General features: G+C 35.2%; 2 protein-coding genes across 6 annotated transcripts in view; one reads left to right on the top strand and one right to left on the bottom strand.

Annotated features, from left to right (window-relative positions):
- Positions 1–661: 661 nt before the first annotated feature.
- Positions 662–19529, bottom strand: part of Rtnl1 (Reticulon-like1) — a 23504-nt gene continuing 4636 nt past the window's right edge. The window contains exons 2-7 of one of the 5 annotated variants that reach the window (XM_067357697.1): positions 9729–9764; positions 3536–3743; positions 3034–3242; positions 2861–2966; positions 2534–2657; positions 662–2300 (exon numbers count right to left, since the gene is read on the bottom strand). In XM_067357697.1, the coding sequence (XP_067213798.1) occupies positions 2570–2657; positions 2861–2966; positions 3034–3242; positions 3536–3743; positions 9729–9764 (647 nt within the window). In that variant the 3' untranslated portion in view covers positions 662–2300; positions 2534–2569. Of the gene's footprint in view, positions 2301–2533; positions 2658–2860; positions 2967–3033; positions 3243–3535; positions 3744–5741; positions 5874–9728; positions 9765–13197; positions 13757–19529 lie in introns of those variants that run through there. The other 4 variants (XM_012362434.2, XM_012362431.2, XM_067357710.1 and 1 more) reach the window with 4 other exon arrangements.
- Positions 19164–19529, top strand: part of lace (serine palmitoyltransferase long chain base subunit) — a 16944-nt gene continuing 16578 nt past the window's right edge. Inside the window, exon 1 of the mRNA XM_067357721.1 lies at positions 19164–19314. The gene's annotated coding sequence lies outside the window, so the exon portion shown is untranslated. The remainder of the gene's footprint in view (positions 19315–19529) is intronic.

Genomic DNA, 19529 nt, shown 5'->3' with positions numbered 1-19529 from the left:
TGTGCTTCAAGTTAGATATTTCCGGATATATCTAAATATAATGCGTTATATCTAGATACTCTTGTCTTCGTAACTTTACGCTGTGTCTGACAATTTGACACCTGTAAAAGATTAACCTAAAATCGGATAACAGATTATATACATTATATCAACACAATATTGTATTAAATAATAAAAATTTAAATGTTTCAAATTTTCGACTATGCAATGTTCTATAGTTAAAAAAATTAGAAGCAATGCTCGTCATTTTTAATTCGTCAACAAAACCTGAAAAAAAGAAAAGTAATTTTTAATATAATTCTTTTCAGATCAAATTGCAATAAAAATCTATCATTTCTTTAACAAAAATTATCGATGAAAATTATTCTATCACTTTTGAACAAAAGTTGCATTATTGAAGAATGTAGGCTTTCTGCAGCATAATTTTTGTCTAAAAAAAAAAGCAATTTTTCATTCGAAACTGACTCAAAAAAAATTTATTTTATATAAATTTACAGCTTTATCATATTAAATTTGTGTAAAACAAAATAGTATTTAGTACACAAGATCTATAAACAAATAATTATCAAAAATCATAAACTTAAGGAATATTTCAGATAGGATTTTGTGTATAAAGGATGAGACAGAGAGAAAGAGAGAGAGAAAAGAGAATAGGAAAGGATTATCTTATTTAATATCATTTATTTATAAATTAATCGTGCGGATGCAGATGCAATAATGAAAACGACAAGAAGCAATACGCGTATTACAATTCACATTCTTAACATTTTGCCATATCGGTCCCGATAAAAACACGTGTTCTCGATAACTATAGATAGATATTATGATATAATATAAAGTTGCATCCTCATCGTTCACCGTTCAGTGTGCTCTCCGTACCTGTGGTTACGTAGGATCACTTTATTTGATGACGATCCTTTCCTTTCACATAAGTACGCATGTGCATCCATACATATAAATATATAAATGTGCACACAAGTGCTATACAATCTATATATATATATACACATGCGTATGTATATAACGGTGTAATTACAATTAATGATGCAGTAGCAATAATATTATGCAAACGTCAACGTCATTGAGAGACAGATACAATATATATGTTTCTGCATAATTTAACGCGTTATTTTAACCCACATTCGATTCTCCCAAACGCAACAACAAACTTAAAACATCGAGAAGGTGGAGAGATCGCTGCAAATTGGACAATTACTTTAAGATCTATCACTCCGAGGGACATACCGTTCATATGTTTAACCTCTCGCGCTCGTTTCTCTGTTTCTTTTTTCCTGCTCGTTCGTTAAATGTTTAAAGTATCACGATCCTCCATCACCTCCGTTTCTCACTATATAATTTTGTCGCGTCACAGTTCAAAATGATTATTTTCAGTGACATCTGGTTCACGCGAACAATGATCCAAGCTAATTGAATACGATGCTCCGAAGACGGGACTACGATAATAAATCACGTGCAGCCTTATTGCTCATTCTCTCGCATACATCCAGAGACACGCATTCATTCTCTTTCACACTTTCTCACTTTCATTCTTTCTCTCTTTGCGAAGAAGAACAAAGGACATCATCAGGTAGGTAAAAACACGAAGTTTACGATAAAACACATTTGTCGAAGAATACGACGAAAAATGGGGGAGGGAGAGGAGAAGGGCTGATCCAATCCTCGAAAGCAGCCCCGCGCACATTGCACTGTTGCAGCTGGCTAAAAGTATGCCATCACTTTTTTACCGCGATAATAAACGATTAATTAATCGCTAAGTGTTGCTCATCTTTCTTTCTTTCTCTTTCTCTCGCTCGTTCTCTCTTTTTTTTTTCCTTTCTCTCGTTCTCTCTCTCCCGCTCATTCTCTCCTACTCTCGCGGTGTTTACTTCCTCGATAAGGATTGCTCTCGTGATCAGAATGTTGATGCACGCACGCACAACTGTTCGGCTTCGCCGATCGCTGTACTTTGGAAAAGCATTGTGTTATATTCTTCCAGGATACAACGGCAAAACTCGCAAAGATATTAGCGCACGTGTTAACTATCCCGTCACCAGCGCGACTACTGGGCCCAACTCCATTTATATTGTATGATGCGAAACCTCTCCCAGTCGTATATTGTCCTGCTCGCACGCGCTCTCAAACTCTTCTCACACTTTTCACGTTTCTCTTGTTCGTTTCTAACTTAATCATTTCTATTTCTGCTGTCGCGACTGTCCGCTGGATTATCGTCACGCACGACTCTTCCTTATTCCTCCTTTATCGGTTCAGCCTTCTTGCCAAGAGGGATGGCCGCTTTCACCCTAAAACGAATGAACAATATTGTGATGAAGTTATAAAAGATATTTTGAAAAGTAACGCGTTGATCTCTTTCGGTTCGACTTTGTTGGATAATAAATATTTTGTGTGTGGCAGCTATTTCTGTCTGCGTTTGTAGGTACACATTTTATACTATCACGAAACAAAAATTAAATTCCTTCAGTTTGAAAAAAAATTCGAGTTTGATTTGTTATAGATATACAAAAAGTCCTCTTACACTGAATTCCATTGCGTAACATAAGAATCAATCAATTTAGTTTTCCATTGTCATGCGTAACGTATAAGAATCAATTTTGTTTCTCGACTTGTAATCTGAAGTCAGTGTGAAAGCATTGGTTTCTCTGCCACAAAAACAAAAAATTCTTCTATATCAGTAATGTAGAATTTGTACAAAATTTTGAAAAATATATTCAGATAGTCAAAGATTCATGTAGCAATACAAAATTATTTCTCGCTTAATGAACGAGAAGCGAAAAGAGGAGCTTGTTACTTTACTTTCTGGACGCTTCTCGTAAAATTTCTCAAAAATATTTGCTCAACTCACTTCGCGGTAATTTCGTTGATCTTTGCCCGGCCCAAGGCCAAATTCTGATCGATCTGCTCTTGGTTCGTTTCGTAAACCTTAGGCAGCGTGAAGAGAGCGACCACGCCTAAAACAAATTAAACCAATTTGTTAAATTGAATCCACACCTACACTCGCAAGGAAAAAATACTTACCGATTATGATGAGAGTCATGCCGTTAAACCAAGAACCGACGTAGGTGAGACACCACAGTAAGCTGGCAAACTTGAGAGAATCGACAAAATCTTCGACGAGAAACAGCCTGCGCAATTCGCTAACCGCAGCGTTAGCATGTGCGACCGCGACATCTGCGACTTCGTGCACTTTTTCAGTTGGTAGTGTCAGGTCCAGATCGAGGATATCTCTGCGATTAAATAACAGTTTAATTAAAGAAGAGTGTACTTAAGATTATTATGAGATAAAACTAGCTTCTCGGCTGTTTCGACATTTAAAATTTTACGCATAAACTTTAATTATATATTGTCAAACATTATTTTTTTATATCCAATAGAATCTTTCGAAATATACATCATATGATAATTATTGTGTAAAGTTAAATTTATAATTGTTAATTTTTCGAACTTACCATCAATGAAATTATCTCTCAACATGATTGTATACAGAATGTTCTTAAAATGTTTCGTTTCTTATGCTTACTTAAATGGATGACCATCTGAAGTCTTCTGGACTGCCTGAAGAACGGTTTTGTAGATACGGAAAAGTACGGTTCCGGTGAGAACCAAAAGCGACAGATAAGCAAGTACGCTAATCAGACTGAAATAGGCCAATGACAGGAGCACGCCTAATATTGTGCCGAATACGATCCCTGATTTTTTGGGATCCCGCCAATATATCAGAGCCGCCACTGCAAATAGAAATAAATAATATCATTAGAAAGATAGAGAGAATGTAAATTAATACAAATCCGTATCTATTGTCTCACAGTAGACGTCTAATTGTCTGGTGACAGTAGGTGCCAATGTCTTTAATAGAGTCTTTAACTTGACATTGCTGGCAAACTCAATGTATTACATAATATACAAGCAATTGACTTTCTTGCTGAATTCACAATCCGAGTTATTAATAGATTATTTACCTGTTGCGATTGAATTATTTTTATCCTCGATTTAGTGATATCAATCCAACATTGCGTAAGACATTTGTATTGCTATCTTTCTTTGCTAATTTTGAATAAACTTTGATTCTATCGAAGCTAAGCTTAATATAAAATCTAAAAAAATTAATTTCAAAGTCTAATAAATATTTTTCCATAAAGACAACATTTGCTCAGTAATATTCTTCAAAACAAACATTACAAGCAGATTCGGCAAACTTTGAAAAATTGTTTGACGTTTAATTTCCAGATTATTTGACAAATAATTCAGATTGTTCACTTTGCGTGTATCTGCGACTCTGTATGTTTACAAGTATATAGAACAATATTTGCAACAGATAATGTTCAATGCTACTTGTAATTAAGCCACACTTCACTCAGGTAACGCGGAACAATTGGAGCTTAACAAATTACTGACTGCGAGTACAGCTATGCACTGCATTTATTTTATCGTTTGCTTCTGTGCACGGTTGACCCACGTAGCAACAAGGAACACGTTTATTACTTTATAGTTGCCGCAACTTTCGATTCATGATTAATTTTCGCAAGGCGTGCGCATACTTATGGACACTTCCTTGTGTCAATGACCTTCGCGCCAATCACGACGCACTCGTTTTTACATCGCTATTATATAATTTACACGTTTCTCGCAAAGTATGACCTTCCCCATACATAATTCCAATTGCATCGACGTGTGTCCCCAAAGAAAATATGTCGCTTGAAAATAATCGATAAGCAAATATGCCTTAAAAAATGTGCGATACGTATAATGCGATGTTTGCATCACGTGCTATCTGAAGCGTCCAAGCACTTTGGCGCCCAAATAAGAGATAATATTTGATAAAACGTATTCATACAATTTAAATAGTAAAAAAAATTATTAAAATTTAATAATTAATATTAATATTAATAATTTTATTAATTTAAATTAAAATATTTTTTTTAAACATAGTAATATAAATTTTAAAATATTTACTCTATAAATAAATAACTTTTACTACCCGGCAAATATTCTTTTAACGATTCATTATTTTTAATTTTTCTTTAGTATACAATTTCCTACACATTTACGATTTTTTATATAATTTTTACATATTATCTCTTTAATATTAGAATATATTATTTCACCAATTGCGAGATCAAACATTACAGTCACAAATGCCGTAGTACTATATAAACCATGTGCTGCAAACAAACGTGTTATAACCGAAAAGTATATCAATTAAAAATTAACCGGTTTTATGAATTTTCAACTTAAACGAGTTACTATCAAAAACCGGTTAGGTAATTTCCAAGCATATATGTAGTTAAAAAACCGAATTTAAAAATAACTTTTATTTATATATTATTCAACTGTATCACACAAATTTTACTACACACAATACTAATTATCACAATAATAAATACCACAAAACATCAAATATCACATTTAGAGAGGTAGCAATAAACTCATCAAAAATTTACTTACTCGACATAGCTTTCTTAAAACAACGCTCTGTTTCGATATTCTTTAATTAATAATTCTGAATTCTTAAAGCGCAAGCAACGTTTGAAACTTTCAATTTCTCGCGAGTGGAATGCTGAAGATGTAGCGGCACAAAGCAAGGTTCCCATCGAGCGATCGTGGTGGCATCGCAGAGGAACAAGACCACGCGTTGAATTCCTAACCATATGCTCCCGAATCAACGATCGCCAGCGTACTAAACCAGTTTTTTTTCTTCGAGAGACGCGTAGAGATACGAGACTCACCAGGACCGCGCTCCGGAAGTACCATAACCTGCCTTTTCGGAGTATTTCTTCGTACCATCCTTACAACGCGTCACTTTTCCCGTTAGAGACTACCTGCGGGACGGCAAACACACACGCGACTGTTCCAACAACGATCCAGGACCCGGCTACGCGAGTGGAGAAGCTCATTGACAGAGGGCGAAAGAGAGGGGGCCGAAGAGCGGAGAGAAAGAAAAAAGAGACAGAGAGAGAGAGAGGAGGAAAGATGGAAAGAGAGAAAGATATAAAACGCGGAACAGTGACGTGACTACAGTTTTTGAACTCCTACACTTCTCCAAAATAAAAGTGTAGAATTCAACGCTATGCCTATACATATATTTGCATACAATCAAATGAAATATTTTATTTAAATTGAACAACAGTTATGAGCACTTTATTATTAATTACGACCAATTGCTGACAATCGAAGATGAAAATATATGTAGGATAAATACGAGCGTCACGCATCGTTCAATATTTTATGACAATTTCACGAAAACAATTAAATGTGTAGAATAGCGTGCTATTGATATTTTTTATTTCATTTATTTATTAACATCTACTGTCAATGCTTCATTCAACAATGCATTAAGCAAATATTAATCTTTTTTATATGTTTATTTTACATATTTTTATATATGATTCTGTGCAAATCTTAAAATCACAATCATGTGTTTTGTAACACTTATATTTTATTAATATTTACGTTTTATATATATTTTTATATTTTCTACATATTTAAACAAAAAGTGTAAAAATTTTTGCTTTTACTTTTAACGTCCTAAAAGTTGCAATAATCATTAAACTTTGCCAACTACGGGAGAAAAAATAAATTATTAAAAAGCTAAATCACATTCAAAGAATTGCAAAGGAGAAAAATAAATCAGAATTAATGTATCACGCGACGATTGCAATATTCGAGTGCGGTGCATTGAACGCGCGGAAGTGACAGAATGATACACTGCCGCATTGCGGACCTTCGAAGCGGACCCGAGCGGACCCGAGCGGCTCTCCTGCAAGGTCTTCTTTGCAATTTCCTGGGGCCTGAGGCAATCGCCTTGTTTACTCATACTAGAAAATAGAAATGCCGACACCGATTGCCGACACCGATTACCGGAAGATTAAATGAGCAGAGTTATGCATATGCCACGACCGCGATAAGAAGTGAAAACGGTCGTACTCGTGACCGTCGTACTCGTTCGTGGTACAAAATTATGCATTACAGACGACGCGACGTATATGGCGCCGCTTTATCGATTTGTACGTACAAGTTCCTCCCTCGGATTTATCCATACTGTGCGTCTGCTGTGCGTCATCCAGCGGAAAGAAAAAGACGGGGCTAAGCTTCTATTTTAGCGGCTGCGTTCATGCCATTAACTCGTTTTACAAGTGGAATCGAATACACACGCAGATTATAGAAAAAGTGCTAATCATTCCAAAGCATCATCTTCGATAATAGCGGCATATAAATCGATAATAATTATACTCATTAAAATTTTATAAGTTTGAATTGAATGATATTTAAAACTGCTATTTTACTGCAAATAGATTATGACGATAGAAACGAGACATCATGTATATTTTTCCTTTATATTGCGGGAAATAAATTGATTCTTTTGCATATCATCGTTCGCGTTCGATAGCACAGATTGATGAAATATGTCGTTTTCTTTTAGTTACTTTATATACGTCTGTGAATAAGTGTATAATTAAATCTACACGCGTATCTGTTATTATATATAACAATTAAACTTACACAAATACAATAAAATGTATATAATTGATTTATTCATTTCATTCTTGATTTTTTTTCTATATATTAATTTTTTATATAATATTTGTAACAAATTATTTGATTTATGTCTTCGAACTCAATTTATTTTTCACTTCATTAAAAATTTAAAAATAGAAAATATACTGGAATAATCTTATATTTTAAGAAAATTACCTTTCTCCAAATTATTAATAATCCTATCTAATAATAAATGTAATTAGGACATAGTCGACTACCGAATGATATCTTGGTGACATAATACATATTCGCTGGAGTCTATCCAATTCACATATACTATCGCCTGTACTTGAGACTCAAATGATGAATAATGCAAAAAAAATTACAAGAAAGATACATAGTTGCACACGACATAGTCTTTGGACTGACTTTAGTTTAGACTTTAGTACGTGTGCATAATAAAGTAAAACTGTTATCGCTCGATATTACCGCGCTGCAAATATACTCGGAATAGATCGAATAACAGTACATTTGCATTTTAAAAAAAGGATATGTTGCAGCATGATATAAATGCTCGAAAAAAAATTTTTTTATAAATCGCACTTCCGCGAGTTGTATTTTTTAATTCTTTAATGCAAGAAAAAAAATAATTTGTCCGCATAGTTTCTTGGCGCGATTACATACGTAAAAGAAAATTGAAAAAGAAACTCGTCGGATTGATTGTGTTCTCTTTCGCATATATTATGATGCTCAAGTCGCGATGCTAAAGAAATATCAACGAAATATCGACGATATTCGAGCTATCTATTATTGGATTCTTCTCAGGGTCGTAAACGTTAGTCTGGTCTATTAATCGCTCAACTTGCTTGTAATACTAGATAATTGTCTTCTTACGCCAATTACCGATGACCGGGTTTGTGTCAAAGTGTCTCGTCGAAACGTTGATGGAATGAGATGAAAAATATGCAACGAAATACAGATTTCGAACGTTATAAAACACATTCGGCCGACACAAAATTTAGAATTCGGACACTAACACATAAAAGAGAGTGGATATAAAAAACAAGTGATGAATAAAATAAATCTGCTGTCAGATACCGTCTAACACATAATACGCATACATTTAGACACAAAGTGCCTTAACTATTTTAATCCCGTCTCCCTTTCTGTTGATCAATTATTTCTTCCAATTTAACATGTTTCGATGTTTTACGTTTCGGTGATATTGAATTTTATTTATTGCTCACATTCCACTTTCTCTCGTATTTATTGCTACGGAGTTTATAGCCCCTTATCTTGCATCCGCGCGCAATCGCGAATCTCAGCGAATGCCAGTGCGACACACACATGTGCCAAATTATCACCTCGCTCTCGCAAATCACCGTTACTCACGTTCCTCCTTCGTGATAGCCATTTTCCCTATGAGCATCCGGCCGCGCTCGATCGGCGATTTGTTCACACGGAAAGACGAGTCTTTAATCCCCCGTCCGAATTCGACCGGTCGACTGGAAGCGAAACACTCCAGGACACCGACAGGAAGGACCGAGAGTGATGAGCGAACGTCTCGGCTTCGACGACTTCGTGCCGAGGAAACTGCTGTCGGCTCGGAAACCCCGACGAGGGTCTTCGGAAAACTGGCACTGGACCAACGAGAGGCTGGCTGGACGTTATATTTAGTAGCGTCCGAGAAAACGGCGGACGACGGACGGGCAGAAGTGCCTCCGATGCGAAATCGCGATCGTGCCGACTAATTATTGCACCTCAAACCGCGCGTCCCTTCACACAACGCCCACTCGACCCTTTATCCGCGAGTCAAGTCGCGCGATAAGGGTCCTTGTCTGCCAGGAGTGCCGCTTCCCACCGCAATTGTACACGGAATTTCCTCTGCCATGCTAATTTGCGTAATTTATCTATCTCCTTAATTAGTATATTGTAAAATCTGCTCCAGTTTCTTCTAATAATAAATTTGTTTTCACGAGAAATCAAGTTATTTTAATTCGTTAAACAGAATTGTGCTCATTTGTACGTGGAAAAACTCTGAAGGCTGGACGATATTATTTAAACCACTTTGAATCGAGGACTGTAACGCGAGTTTGACGTTAATTTCAATACTGAATAAATATAAACTTATAATGTATAATAGCGGCTATTTTTGTTCGAATCGATCGACGTCACATTGCTGTGCTACAAATACAGATAAACATGAAAGAAGTAGGTTTTGTCGTATGTTTTCTTACCTTTCGGATTCAGTCTTTCAGGGTTAAACCATGCGTCTGTAAACACAATAGAATCATAGTACATTAGTATTAAATTCCATTGCCACAGCATGTAGAATTGTTACGCATTGTGATTCAGATGCAAAATCTATTCAGTAACAGAATTGTAATTTTAAAAATAAACTTTTGCAAACAAATTTTTGCTGATTTTTTTACGTAAATATCAATTTTTTTAAGGCTGCATTTATTAATAAAATCTATAGCAAGTGTTCATATTAATAATATAATGTTATTCTTTCACCTTTACATCCTTTACCTTTAAAATTATTATTTAAAAGGTTTCACACCTGAACACTTCGCCCGCGCGCGATTATTATAATACCAAGAACGTTAACAGATAGTTGAAGTTACGGCAATTTTAATAAAGCATTAATAAAAGATCAGTATAACGGAAAAATTAATTGTACGTATTAATTGTACGTATTTACAGAAACGAGCGTTACAAATCAGTTCTATTAACGTTCTTGGAATAACTGTAAGAAAAAAAAGATTAATGATAGATGTAGAACGCAATATCGAGCGTAAAGAAAATTCTTCTTTCTCCGCAAGCGCATCCAACATTATTATTCATAAAAACAGCTTATTAAGTTCACTGCAAAGGAAAGATTTATTTTATTTTACAAAAGACACGTATATACAAATCGGACAAATGCATCCGACAAATAATTAAACATCGAAAAAATGTATGAGATATCATGACTTATCCCACATCACATGTTCCTCTTTAAACTTATTTTTCAGGTTGTACTTTTATTAATAATTAAATCACAAATCGATAAGAACGAGGGATCGCTAGCTCACGCTTCGCCGGAAACATAGTTTGCAACGCTTTAAAGACTCGAGGCTGTAGTGATTCGAAAAGGACAAATGTTGTCTATTCGTCAAATGTCGCGCTTATTAAGCATTTTGATGAAAACAAGTTCTAAATAATCGTTAAATTGTATACAAAAACATCGTTTTATACTTCGCCAACTAATTAATTTACGGTTTTAACGTCAATATTTGTCGCAATTCGAATTTATCATGTAATTTCACGAAAAATTGAAGAAGACACTGTTGCGTAGATATTCTTGTATTGAACACGAGCTATTTATCCAACGGATCATCGTAACTCTGCGCATAAAAAGCATTCTCCTTCACTCTATGTCATAAAGGAACGAACAAAAGGCAAACACAAAGCAAGTACACGAGACAAGAGGGAGCCAAAGAAGTCAATACCCTTTTATTTAGCACGTAGCCATCACGTTCTCTGTGTCAAGTGTACACAAATACATGGGCGTCTTATCGCTCTCGTGTGCAGTTTTTTCCTTGAATTGTTTAGAATAATAATGACTCAACTCAGAAATGCGCAATAAATCTTGAAATGCCTTAAATTTCTATCGCTATTTGTGCGACCTATAAAATTTGTAAAATTGGAGCGAGCTTTATAATACGAGAAAAGCGCGAGAGACATGTTACGAGAGCATCATTTGCACAGCCACGAATGTTCATTAATGTCCTATTATAAATTTTATAATAGACAATATCGAACAAACGTAAGAAAGAGAATTTATCACCCCAGTAAGTAATTTTGCAGCATTATTAACCTTAATCAACAAGTTAGAAGGGTACCCTAGTATTGCAGCGAGCATTAATGCACTAAGTGGACAGATAAAGGTTCGCCCGTGACAGCGCGAAAGCGCGCGAAATATACGGCGCCTCTGATAAAAGAGGAAATGTCGACGCAGTTTCCTTCAATGCCATACGCTTTCGTTCACGTATGCGTACTGCGCGAGAAATAATCTCGGACTATGTCTGTAAATTACAGACACACGCGCGCGAAATTGCAGAGCCAGCTTGTAAGGCAATCGATCGTGTATGCACTGCGCAATATGACTCCTGGAAATGCGATGCGTTACATTTTTTATCTTTGATTTTCGAATCGCGCAAATTGTTTATTCATGATCGACGAAAAGACAGTTCTTAAGACACACACGCGCAAAGACTCAATTATCATTCGTAACAATAGGCTAAGCGATAAAGAGTTTATGAGTCGCCTGTCGCTATTTATATCCCAAGTATCACGACGCAACGAAATACACTGTTTCAATAAAACACTTATTTATTACAAAATATTGATTATATTCCTTTTTTTTTTTTTTTTACTTCTTAAAATGATTGTTCGGAATGAATTGCATACGGAATTTCATACAAAAGTTACTTCATTAAAATAGATAAGTTATGTACAAAGTATCAGTAGTATCAGCATGTGATAAATAAGATAATGTGCTTCTTATGCTAAAAATAAATAAATTTTTCCTAATAAGGAATGCCAATGTTATCGATCAGCATTTCCCTTATATGCAACAGATAAGATAAATATTACAAAAATAATACTGGTTTGGCAGAAATTAATAACAAAATTATCATTATCTCACTGACAAGCACCATACATTATTTCGGATTATTGATAATTTAGTTGTGCAATGAATGGTACTCTTAGCAACCGATTGCCACCGCCATGCTCCGGAGCTGATGTGTTTCTTGGGATAAAGTTCGAGAGTCGATTGTATGGTCACGGCTGGATCGCGTGGCGTTATGCAATCCAAGGTCGTAATAATAATTGTTACAGGTTGCAAATTCTGTAGTGCAATTTATTGCGAAAGCAAAATTTCACCTGTTCGTCAAACCGACGCGAGTGAATCATAAATAAGTGAATCATAAATTATACCGGTTCTCTATTTATATCAACATACTATAAAGTGTTGAAAAATTGAGATTTATTAATGAATAAATTGCGATCTTCAATGTTTCGCGAATATCCTTTGCGACCGGACGCAAAATAAGGTTTCGAGAAGCTCTTATGTGGAGCACTGCGATGTGTTCATGTTAATCAATAACAGCACAGATATGCAAATGAGATGTTGAGATATATTGGTGCAATTGTTACTTGCAGGTAGCCGACTGATCGATAACCCAGTTTCGATCGACAATTCTTCAATACCGGGCAGGAGCACCTGCGCAGGGCGAAGCCCGGGTCACCGACATGGAAGCGCCAACGAGGATTAATTGAGATCGTCCGGAATTGAATTTTGCTCGCAATAGACGAAACGTCGCGTTGTGGAAATCCGCTGCGCCACGCGAATTAACAATCTAAGGACGCTTACTCCGAAACGGTGCCCCACAATCGATCGAATCGAATGGTTCGCTCAGATCGGAGCAACGAGATAGCAACGAGAAAGAAGTGTAATCCAATTTTCGAATTATCCTACGCCATCGTCCAATCTCAGCCGCGATCAAAGCGAGAATTTCCGAGGGCGAGTTCCGAGTATCGAGCGCGTGCGGAGATAGAAGCGATCGGGGTGGAGAAAACTGAAAAAAAAGCCCCGTTTTTCCTAAGAGAGCGAGGGGGGGCCGAATCGAGCGAAGGAAGTGCCGACGATAAACTTACGAGGATCTAAGATATTCCAGAAGCACGGGCTGCCGTTAGCCAAGTCGCTGGATCGCTTGCAGACCTGGTTACTCTCGTCGACGTCCTTACCGGGGAACGTCGCTGCATCCAAGTCCGCCATCCTTACGCGCACTATCCCGGATTACCTCACGCGACGCGCACTTTCCTCACTACTCGTCGTCGACCGTGTGCCGCGTCGAATACGTGTATGCTCCGTGTGTGGACCTCGCTTGGTATCACGTCAGATCGGAGTGTCCTCTCTTGTGCGTGTCGACGCGCCTGGCGAACGCTCGCGATAGCAATGGCGTATTTTGTCACACACGCGCGCGCGCGACGCCGAGTGACGCACTTCGTCGTCGACGACGACGACAACGACGATGGCGATGACGACGAGGGTGTAAGCCCCTTTCAGCGGGGATGGAGAGCGATTCGCGCGGAAAAGGGCGTTCGGCGCGATTGGCGCGTTTAACGAGACGCTCCGGTGTCGCCGATAGAAAGAGAAATAACCGCGGAGGACTCAAAGCTCGTGCACAGCGAGATGAGGACTGAGGCTTGTTATCGACCCACCGGAGGTCTCTCGGAGCCCCCTCTTCGCTGTGCCCTCCTCCTCCCGCCCCCTCAGGCTCATCGCCATATTGCTCGGAACCTCGTACCTACCTAGCGACTAGCGAAAGATTACGTGAGGTAGCATTTGCGGTAGCTATGAGATTGACCGTTCCGAAGAACGCGTCGCAAAGTGATGCTTAAGAAAGATTTTGCAGATAAAACGCTATAATTGTTTAATTACTGCCCGAAAACTGATCGAGCACGATGTAAATATCGCCAAAAGAAGCAAAGAAAATCAATCTTTTCGTCTTTTAATTGATAAATAAGTTGTATCCATTTGAATCTGACACTACGAAATGTTATAAAACATCTTGACTGTTAATCATTTTCAAGCACATTCATCATGAAACAATCCAAAATGTTTCAAAATTTGTCCTCTGTGATATGTAGAGCTTTATAAATACACAAAAGTCAGAACAGACGCCAAATTATCAGAAGCAAAAATTTCAAGCAAAAATTATTACAATTATCTGTGAAAAATATTTTTCGTCACTTTAATAAAAGGAAATAAGAAATATTAAATAGATTATTTTGACATGTAGAATTTTGAAATCAAGAAATATAATTTTACTAAATATGACAATGTATAAAAATTGTTTTTTAAATATTAATTTGCTGTTTTATATATAACATTTTATGCACAAATTTATACTCGGAATCAGCATAAATTTCAAAGAAAAAAACTTTCAAAATTTAAATGTTTGAATCGGTGCCATTTAATTATAAGATATTATATCTCTCAACTGTTGCTATAGCGTTTGCTCTTTGCTGCAAACTGTTCGATACCAATAATACGAAGATATAGATATTGAAAAATTGTTGGTTCGATACACCCATTAATTCCAAACCTCTACTATGTTGAACTTGACAGTTGCTCTGACCTAGAAATGTCGCTCTGTTCGTTCTAGTTTCATAGTTGTATTTTCTATTGCTCAGGTTTATGTGCAATTATATAGATACATATTTGAAGATAAATTCTTTTTCTAGATAAATTTTGAAAAAAAATTAGGTCTTATCCTAGATACCATTGTATGCCGTGAACGTAACGCGTCGAGGCGAAACGAAGCAGCGAGCCTCGTCTGATTATTCGTTATAGGTGCATAATCGGCGAAGCGCGGGCGCGCCTCATGCACTCGCTGCACTCGCTGCAAGAGTGCCGCATAGCAGTTGCTCACGCAACAGCTACCGTTCAACAGTAATATATTTGAAGAAATCGTAAGCCTTGCTATACATTCTACAAACAACTTATTATTCAAGAACAACTTTTAAAACAAAGAAAAAAAATTGTTAAAAGTTTCCAAAAATTAAAATAAAATAAAATGTCTTCAAGTATCACAGTCTTTCTTATTTATTAATCTCAGATCAGATTGAATCGTAAAAGCGTATCAAATCGTTCATCAATTCGTGATTATTCGTATTTTGATGCCGATTAAGCATGACTCCGTCACACACATCTTACGCAATTAAATATCTGACTTGTGAACAGATCGTGTCTGTAAAAACATGAATCATTCTTCCATTTTTTTCTCGTAACACAAGTATGATCGGGCAAGAATCATATTGTTGCGTAGTTGTTGAGTATTTTTTATAGTGCGTTTAATTTTAAATCACATATTACACTGCTATGTATATTTGCACATTCTTCTAAGACTTGTCATGGAATGATAATAGACTCTTATATTTATCTATAGATCCATACGAACATCACTCAAATTATAAATGTTCAGATTTACTTTTAAAATAACTGCTTGCATGCACATATATTTTCCTATCGAAAATCGGACTTGAATCTCTTTGGTTCACTGTTTTATCTGATAGTAAGCCGTTTGATTTAAAAATGTATCAACTTGCGAACAACAATACGGAACGTGTTTCATTTGTAGATTGAACAGTACTGGTATATTCTTTGCATCGATGGCAAATTGAAGAATCGAGTGCAATATCGATTAGAAATTTCGAAAGTGGAAGAAGCAGAACGCTATGAATAAATGAACGACAGGGATGATTGCAAATATGTAGGTAGGGGCGACGCGCAATTCCGTAGACAACGAGGCGCCCACGCGAAACCACAATAAAAACTCCCCTTTACAGTTTTAACCCTGCCCTATCGCGCATTAAAGGTTCTCAATCGCAGAATTTTATCGTTGTGTCCGACATTTGAAGTGTAACTTTTTATCGATAGTCTATATTATTCTCGGTACACGGCAACATTATTCAAAAGGCTCGTAAAAGGACTATGATTATAATGTAAAAAATTTAATAATTATATCTTTACTTTTTATATAAGTCTATTCTTATTTTATTAAAATGTTATTCATTTTTAATTCCATAAACTTTTTAATTACAGATTTTTTTTAATGCCAATAATTAATTTTTGTAGCCTTCGACGTACGAGAAAATTCAGTTGTTGTACGGTTATTTGTTTTTCAACTGGAGAATTATATATTATTGATGTTTCTAAACACGCACAAAAGAGACATTTGATAATAATGCACTTTTGCCTAACAAACGTGCCAGAATTTCGGAAATTCTGGCAACAGCGCTGCGTTGTTCAAAATACCGCCAAACCAGTGATCTGCGCGAATAACAATCTTTGGCTGTTTCAGCAAGTCACAACGCCCACCTCTGTCTCAATGATTAAAAATAAAATGGCTCCATTTAGTTTAGCATTTTTGTTTAGCTTGAACTTCTCAGCTCCTCCTTTTTTAGATCGAAAAAATATATATAGTGCAATTTTAATATTTTAAAAATAATGCATATTATATGATGCATATTCGTCAGTCGAAAGTACGTGATGTATGGAATAGAGATGGATAAAACAAAACATAAAATAATTCGCTTTTTTAATCACATTCACAACTTGTATGTAATAAGGAATAATTAATATGTTTTTTGTTATCAATTAGCATGTGACTATACAAAGTGAATTTCAAGGCCTTTATGAGAACAGAATTGTCACATCTATATTTCAATCTGCCATTTATTCTAATGAAAATTCCGCGATCAAATCAAAGGAAAAATTTGGTGTAATGTTACAACTTTGAAAATATTATATTTTCAAAAGTTAGAAAAAAAATAAGGAAACAAAAATCATTCTTCTAACTGATATATCGTAATTTATCCTTATTTCAAGATTACGTCATCGCTGAAATTATTGCATGAAATTAGTAAAAGAATGACTCAACTATTCAAATTTTTCTAATCTAAAAAGATATACATAGTGCAGTTCTAATATTTCAAAAATAATGCATGTTACTTGTGATATACATATACATACGTATATGTTACATATTTGTTAGTCGAAAATGTAAAGAACGAAAAGACGACTAACTCCATCCATTGACAACCACGTCAACTAACCATTTGTAAATTTCTATCGTGCATCGGTAAAACAGAAGGATGAAAATAATGATTTTTCGACGCGTTTTTTTGGCACAGAAACAAAATCGAGATACCCCCCGAATGATTTTCTGTAGTTATTACAATCATTCAAATTTCTTCGTCACATATGTGTTTAATTTACAAGCTGAAAAAAATGCATACAATTTCAAGTTCAGACGTCGAACTATTCGTCGTCCTTTGTCGTCGCATTTAATGAGTTTTCTGAAACTCATTAAAAATTAAAAAAAATTGTTTGTAATGTCAGTGTAATGGCGCAGCGCGGAGCTGACGTGTTACAGGTGGATAACGAACGAGTATATACGCAATGCTGCAGAGTGCAGGGAAACAGCTGCAGCCCTCCCGATCAATACGTACTTTCTATACGTACTCGCCACTCGTTTCGCATGCTCCGATATTTTAAACTTCGAATAATAGATTCGTAATGCAATTCCATCGAAATAACTGCTCGATGAAGAATACCAGAAGAATTCTGCCTTCAACAACGTCAATGCATATGCATGACTAACCGCGCACAAATGTACAAATGTAATCTCGTATTCACGCTCTAAAGTCTAGTCTAAACATTATTCATCTCTTCTGCTTCAAAACTTACAAGAATTTCTACTTTAAAAATTAATTATTACAGAAGCACAAGTACTAATCGGTTATCTGGTTATTAATAGTTAATGATTCAAATATTATCGTGTTATATCGTAGAAAATAGTGATTAGAGAGAAAGAATTTCATATCTGGCTTAAAAAATCAATAAACTCGATAAATGAACTCAATTCTTTCAACTTCGAAAATTGTAGGACATTATAAAACTGAAAAATAGATCGTGATACACGTTGTAAGTATACAAGTTTCATCAAGACTATCTATAACCACGATACATACTCAATCAATTGCGTATTTTATTTTGCACACATATGTTTCTTTATCATTGTCAACACGTAGACAGTTTTCATCTTTGATAACCTTAATTAAATACTTACGATAAATTAGATACATGTTAACTATTATTTTAATTATTACACGTTAATTAGATACTTTTGTTATCTTTTGATTCATTATGTCAATTAATCTATTCTGTCGTGTTCTTTAGTTATCTTTTAATTATTCTTTCAAATGTGACATTTTGATATGATAAATAAAATATAAAGTTATTACAGTTATATAATACTGTCTTAAGTTTGACTGTTTCTCAAATCAATCAAATCAAATCAATATTCACAAATTAATCAATATAATAGATTATATAGTTTCTCATTAATCAATATAAAATAACTATACATTTCATATTTTAACTAGATATTTTACAAATTATTTTTATTGTATATCTCAATTCTTGCTGGACGTATACGGAGTGAACTAAAGTCCAGTAATACAAGTGAGAAGGAGGTGATTCTATGTCTCAAAATAAATCGAAAGAGCATTGATTTCAAACTTTAAAAAAACAATAATGTAATTAATTTTTAAAGTCAATTTTCTCTTAAACAAAATTCAAAATAAAAACAATTTATTTCGTTACTTTAACTTATTTCGGAATGCAAAATCATTAGTTGCTCAATTACATTACAAATTCAAAAAATTCTACTCATTAGCAAAAATCTTGTGTAACTATTGTGAAGTTGGGTAAAGTTTAAATAATGTATGTTACAATAATGTATGATAAATGAGTATTGTGGAAACCAAAACAAATGTCAAAAATGTCAATATCGATAAATACATCAAGACCGAGTGTGGCAAACACAAGATTACCAAACGCATCAAATTTACATTGTACACTTATACACTTGTAGCATGATAATGACGATATTTTTCAAAGATAAAGGACAAATGTGTCGCGTGGTATCTTGGATACGAGATTATATATATACGATTTACGTATGTGGTTCACAGGTGTACAAGTATAGTCGAGTGATCGAACTATAACCAGTTTTTACTCGACTACGGACGGTAGTGTTTTGAAGCATTTTACCATTGTTTCGTGATATCTTTTTGTTTCCCGATATTTTGGACGAAAGTGAGGTGTATCAATCGCATTGAAGATTATTATGACACATATTGCTTGCAATTGAATCGACGATCAAATTAACCAGATGCAGCGCTTGATGAAAAATTAAAAAGGTATACAAAAGGTCCGAATTTGACGAATTCAGCATTGTGTTCCATTACGACAATGCTATATATCTTTAAATTCCTGATCAAATTTTCAAAAATCCAGTTCCTAAAACAATTTTCTTACAAAAATATTTAATACTCAGTCAATTAGTCAATAATATTGATATGAGAAATATATTAGCACATATTTATAAAATTACTCAGCAAGTTTTTTCAAAAGT

Source organism: Linepithema humile, chromosome 1 (assembly GCF_040581485.1).
Source record: "Linepithema humile isolate Giens D197 chromosome 1, Lhum_UNIL_v1.0, whole genome shotgun sequence".
NCBI lineage: Eukaryota > Metazoa > Arthropoda > Insecta > Hymenoptera > Formicidae > Linepithema > Linepithema humile.
This window is presented reverse-complemented; position numbering and strand designations above follow the sequence as displayed.